Source organism: Dendrobium catenatum, unplaced genomic scaffold, assembly GCF_001605985.2.
Source record: "Dendrobium catenatum unplaced genomic scaffold, ASM160598v2 fragScaff_scaffold_898, whole genome shotgun sequence".
Classification (NCBI taxonomy): Eukaryota; Viridiplantae; Streptophyta; class Magnoliopsida; order Asparagales; family Orchidaceae; genus Dendrobium; species Dendrobium catenatum.
The window spans coordinates 43655-50024 of NW_021319360.1; the positions used below are offsets into that span (position 1 = coordinate 43655).

General features: G+C 34.8%; 1 protein-coding gene across 1 annotated transcript; it reads left to right on the forward strand.

Annotated features, from left to right (window-relative positions):
- The first annotated feature begins 1556 nt into the window (after positions 1-1556).
- Positions 1557-3561, forward strand: LOC110110495 (homeobox-leucine zipper protein HOX11). The gene is made up of 4 exons (XM_020841999.2): positions 1557-2032; positions 2269-2552; positions 2646-2725; positions 3061-3561. Exons 1-4 carry the CDS (start codon positions 1750-1752, stop codon positions 3413-3415), a joined length of 1002 nt encoding a protein of 333 aa, XP_020697658.1. The 5' UTR covers positions 1557-1749; the 3' UTR covers positions 3416-3561.
- The last annotated feature ends 2809 nt before the right edge of the window (positions 3562-6370 follow it).

Consider the following 6370-nt stretch of genomic DNA (forward strand, 5'->3'; position numbering starts at 1 on the left):
CATAAAATAATTTCTCGGGATGATGATAGTGGATGGCAACACAAGATTTGTGCCAAAAAAGTAATTTCTTTTTTAACATGAATTATATTAATAAATAAAGTTTATATAAACAAATATGGACTTTTTGATCAAATATACAAACTCGCTTACTATTACAAATATTTGAGTAATGCTATATGATATAAAAAATCAAAAGTTTGAATGAATAGGAAATCTTATTGAGAAAAATAATTCCTCACTGCATTAAAAGATAAAATTGTAAAATATGCTATTTGGTTAATATTTAAATATATTAGTCCTTTTTCTTACTTAGAAATTAGGGGGAAATAATTGAGATAAGAGTAATTTTTTTCATGGATAAGAAATTAATAAAAAGAGAGAAAAAGGTGAACTATAACTTAAAAGTTTTTACAAATTTCAACCAAATGCCATAATTTTAATATTCTTGAAATATGTTATAATTGCATTTATTAAATGACCCTACCTACAAGCAATTGAGTAAAATTATGATTAGCTCTTATGCAATTTATTGACTCAAATAACAACGAACTCATGAGACCTCCGTTATTTATAGAGCATAGTATTTAACGAATCTTAGAATATGTTTGGGACAGCTTTTTTATTGCTTCTAAAAGCAGCTTGTTAGTGAAAAACTAAAATTTTTGCACTAGAAAGCTGCTTTTAGAAGCAGCAAGATAGTCGTCCCAAGCGAAACCTTAATCAAACGAAAGTATTTAATCTATCGTGACCCCTACTTTATGGCTTCGTTTAGAACTGTTTCCTTAGTACTTTGCTTTTCAAATCACAATCATAATTTCTATTTGACAACTGCTTTTTACAATAATTTCAAAAAATTAGAATCTATATCATTTAAGAAGTTCAAAAATTTTAAAATTGCAGTATTTTAATATGAAAAAATGTATACCACAAATGATTAAAACATTATGATCATATTCTTTCAATTATTTTAAGTAAGCGTATCACATTAATAATTTATATTATATTTATTTAGAAATAAATTCAAAATTTTGACATAATTTTTCTTTTATTGTAAATCATTTAATTGCAAAACAAAAAAGTGAGAACTAATTAAATCATAAATTGTAGCATTGCCGAAAATAATTTTCTCAAATCAACCCACCCGATACTTTGCATGCAACAGTTGCTATCATCATCTATGATTGCAGCCAGTGACCAACCCTGTTGCCTATCTATTTGTCCCGCCTCACCACTATTGTCCACGAATTAAATGTTTTTTTTAATGCGCCACTTCAGAAGCATTAAAATAGCAGGAAGACAAATAATAAATTAATTGGGATTCTTACGTCGATATTTGTGTCCGTCATTTGTCCCCTGCTGCAAATATGTACTACTGCAGGGCCGATCTGCAAAACTATCTTTATACGGCAATATATTAATTAGTCGATCGAATTAGAAGATCCATTATAATAATAAGGAAAAAATATGAAAAATCATGGAATTAGCTTTCTGTATAAAAGCTGATTTCTTGTTTGTTTAATGTTTTTTTTTTTGTAATTTAGTTTTATCGTTTTTAAATCGCTTTTGCTTCCCTTTTGCGGGTCACGTGTGTTTTGTCAACCTGGGTTTGTCGGTCAAACTCATTTGCTCCTGCTGCAATCGATTAATCTCTCCTTCTCTCTCTATAAGATCTCGGGAGGCTATAAACGTTCTACTCTGTTTCTCTCTTCTTGTGATTATTGCTTTTTTGTTTTTTATAATCTTTCTGAGATGGAGCTAGCGCTGAGCTTGGGAGAGCCGCCGGCGGAGAAGATCGTCGGCGAGAGAGGAAGGCCGAGTACGAAATTGAAGCTGGGATTTTGCATGGAGCTAGGAGGTGGGCGGGAGAGGAGAGGGGAAGAGGATGAAGAAGATATAGGTGGAGGTAGAAACTGGGAGATGGAGGAGAGAGGGAAGAGAAGAAGGTCTGTGGATTCGCCGGTTCAGCTTAATCTCCTTCCGCTTGTGCCGCTTCCTCGCCAGGAAATGGGGTTTCCATGGTCGACGGAGAACAGTATGTTCTAAAAGATGAGATTTTTTTTTTTTTGGTTTCGTTTTTATTACGCTAAAAACTGCTAGAAAACTTTATTCATTAATGATGTGGAAACATGGATCGATCTTTACATTTTTCAGCCGTTTTTGCTTCATAGCCTGCTCGCTTTCATGCGGATTACTCTGTTTTATTGTTATCTTTCGGTATATTTAGCACGGTAAAATATTGATTATTAACTTAGATTCGGGTAAAATTAGGGAATTTGGAGGCGACGACTAGGGTTTTGGATGTGAACCAGGTGCCATCGGCGGAAGATGGGGCTGCTGTGTCGTCATCACCGAACAGCACGGTTTCATCCTTCCACGTGGATTTCGCCGGTGGAGTTGGGATGTCGGCGGCGGCGGCGGCGGACTTGGAGAGGACATCGTCCAGGGCAAGCGATGAAGAAGACAACGGCGGGTCGAGGAAGAAGCTCCGGCTGTCCAAAGAGCAGTCTGCGTTCTTGGAGGAGAGCTTCAAAGAGCACAGCACCCTCAACCCGGTATGATTACCACTATCTCGTCTGAAATATTTTTCTTTAAACTTTTTTCAGCATATTAAAAGTTTCAATCTTTTTTTCTGTCTATGGCTTCAGAAACAGAAGCTTGCTCTTGCCAAGCAGCTGAATCTCCGGCCCCGGCAGGTTGAAGTTTGGTTTCAAAACCGCCGTGCAAGGTATGCTGATCTCTCCATCAAATATCTCTCTATTTCTGTCTCTCTCCGAATCCACCTATACGTTTCAAAGTAGAAAGACTCTGGACGGGATTTGCTGGTTCCAATTATATTTGAGTAGCCGGAGAATTAAGGAAGTTTTCTGTTTGATAGAGATTATGATTTTCTTCCCTGAAACAAAACTATAAAGAAATCCTGTAAAAAGGAGTCCTTTCTGTCATCTCCCTGTTCCGAGAGAGAGAAAGAGAGAGATCCACAAAAAAATGATCTTTTTTTTGTATTTCATCTTTATTCTGCAAAAGGATACGTATAATCATAATAATGTTTGATGGACGCAGGACCAAGCTTAAGCAAACAGAGGTGGACTGTGAATACCTCAAGCGCTGCTGCGAAACGCTTAGAGAGGACAACCGTCGCCTTCAAAAAGAGCTCTCCGAGCTTCGAGCCCTCAAGACCTCACAACCCTTTTACATGCAGCTTCCGGCCACCACTCTCTCCATGTGTCCTTCCTGCGAGCGCGTCTCCTCCAATTCTTCCTCCGCCGCCGCTGCCAACCAAACTTCAACCGCCGCTCCGACCGCCAGTTCAATTCCTCCGACCGGCTCTGATAAGCCGCCAGTCCCCTTCGTTACTTCTCTCTTCCCTAAACCCCGGTTCTACCCTTTTGCTCGCCAGCCGTCGGCGGCTTCCTGAACACTACTACGCTTGCCCATGGCATCGTTTGTAAATATTTTCTTTCCGAAGGGCTTTTATTATCCCCTAACCTTGGTTTCTTTCTCCCTTCTTTTTTTTTTCTTTTTTCCTAATCATTATGAAGCATGGAAATGTCTTGGCTTTTTCCTTTTTTTTTTTGGGTGGTGACGTTTTTTTTTATTTTTTTTTAGAATTTCTTTATATAAAGTTTAAATTAACTGATTATGTAGTTTTTTATATGCCAAGCTTGTTCTTGTATTTTATAGAACTGTTTGGTTTGAAATGGCTTGTGCCCCTTATGTTATTTTATTTTTTATGTTAAATTTGAATTTTATTTTGTTGAGCATAAGCACCGCAGCGAAAACAAACAAGAAAGCGAAAATGCAGTAGAAAAAAATCCAAAATTTAACGTAGAACAACTCAAAATTTTTTAAAAAATTATAGAACTACATCGCTCTTTAACATTTGTTATAAAAATGGGAGAAATTTTATTGATCTCTTTGTCTCTCACTCATCCTTAATCTCATTTTGACATTGTTTGGGATGACTTTCTTAATTCTTTTTTAAGTAATTTTTTAGTATAAAAATTTTAATTTTTAAATTTGAAGGTTATTTTAAAAACATAATAAAAAAGCTGTCCTAAATGAATCCTTCACTATGTTCTATATAGAATTGATGAAAACCATCCCTAGTGATGCAACTATTATACTTAAAAAAAAAAACTATCTAGCTCCACTCTTAATATGGTGGCGCTATGATTTGGATTGCAGTGACGCTCCACTCTGTTTTAAGTTTGATTGATAGTCTTGTAGCTTAGAGTTTTGAAGTAGTATGACACTCCGCTCTTTGTCATAATGCTAGAATAATAGCTTTATATGACTAGGTTGAAAAAAAAAAAGTAGACTCAATGCTCTTAAATTAAAGGAAGGGTAGGCCTCTTTGCAATATTCAATAATCCTGATTAACAAAATTGAGATATAAGTAATAAGTTAATAATGCAAACACGATTGATCGGTACAATTAGATTCCACAAAGAATTAATATTTTTCACTACTTAATCTAATTCAAAATGCGACTAATGGTGAAAAAAATTGCATTTTATTTAATATTTTTACTATTAAAATAACATAAGACAATTTCAAATGATCAATGATTAAAACAAATAAAAAATTAATAAAAATAGTAAAATTTAGCCGACCAATTAGCCAAATAGCTGATGAGAGTTGTCAGCATTTGAGCATATCCCTGCCCAATTCACGGTCATTGTTTGACCTTTCTTCTTACTTTCCATGCGTTTTTGTGGCCAAGGACTGATGGGTTCTTAATAAATTCCAACCCAATGGTTTTGGTTGAATGTTTTTGTCAAAAGGGTCAAAATTTCTCATCGACTTGTATTAATTAGCTTGAGAGGTTGATTAAGCTACAACTCTGGGAAATTGTAGTGGATGCTGTTATTTGGGATCCAAGCAATCCGGAAAGTTGAAAGCAACCACGAAATAGTTAAACTATAGCTGGACTTCACTACCACCATTATTTGTGTTCCGACGATAATGAAACTTGTATGTTTATTTGAGGGAATAGTGATTTCAATAAATAATAAAGGATTTTTTAATACTTAATTTTAACCTATTATATTAATTTAATTACCGCTTATTTGTCACTATTAGATAGACGTGTGAGTTTGTGTTTGATTAATTAATCGAGTTCAAATAGGATAATGGGTTGAAATATCCAGACCAGTTTTGTCAACCCAACCCAGTTCCTTAGGGTGGACAATCAGATATTTTCTTATGAGCCTGAATTTCCTCCTACCCCGGCACTATGATGCCGGACTTGAGCTGTTTAATTTTATTACTTTAGGCTAGATTGATTCTGTTTGGTAGTTTATATGGTTGTATAGGATTAGTGTTTTCTTCTATTGCATATAGCCTATTATGTTGTTATATTTGTCTATATATACATGCAGACATTGATTGAAAGGGGGGGATTTTGAGATGAATAATATTTGTGTGGAGTTTTGTGTCTTTTCGTATCTGAATTTTATTCAGGTGTGATTTCTTTCGAGGAGTTCTTGGATATGTATCCGGACACGGTCACCGGATCATCGACGTGGATTCGTCGAACCCCCTCCTGTCCGGTTTCATTCATTTATTATTAAAAAGAGAAAAAAAAGTAATTTTGACTTTAAGTAATTATTATAAGAATATAATTAAATGAATGAGAAGTTAGAAAAAAAATAGTAAGCAATGATTTAATATAATGAAGTGAGCTTTATTGTTAAGTATTTTTAAATTTTTTTCTTAAAGTTTTAAATACTAATATATTTTAAATGGATTTTATATTATTATTTTTTAAACAAGCTGATTTGGGAGATAATGACGCGTGTTAGACTTTGGATGATTAGTTCATCGAGTTCAACTCAGGAGTCATTTATAGTGCCAACCTCTAGACGTCTTTCAAATCAGTTTTTTTTTTTTTTTTTTGAACGGGGTATCCACTCGCTGCTACCTTCGAAAGGCTCTTGGCAGCGTGACTAATCTTCAACTGATCCAAAAGAGACACCCACCCTGTAAATCTCTAAGCCCGCACTTGATTGGACCCCACTTAAGAGGCAATGCCTCTCCCCAACCTAGTGGCCCACCAACCAAGCTAAGCATCGATAGGTGTCGGCTTATTATTCACTTACACCTTCTACTATAAGACAAGATTTTTTGGAACATCCCGTTGAAAAAGGAAGGAATTTCAGCATAAATTCACGTTCATTAAAACACCAAGCCAAACAAACAAACCAATTCATTGAAGTAATATTTTAATTTACAAAATTATTAAAACATTAATTGTCCAGTTAAACATCCCTAATTTTCAAAATACTATTTTTGTTTCGATATGAATTAAATAAGAAAAGAATGGGTGAATTTGTAATAATTTTTGCTGCTGATGGCAATCAAAATGATG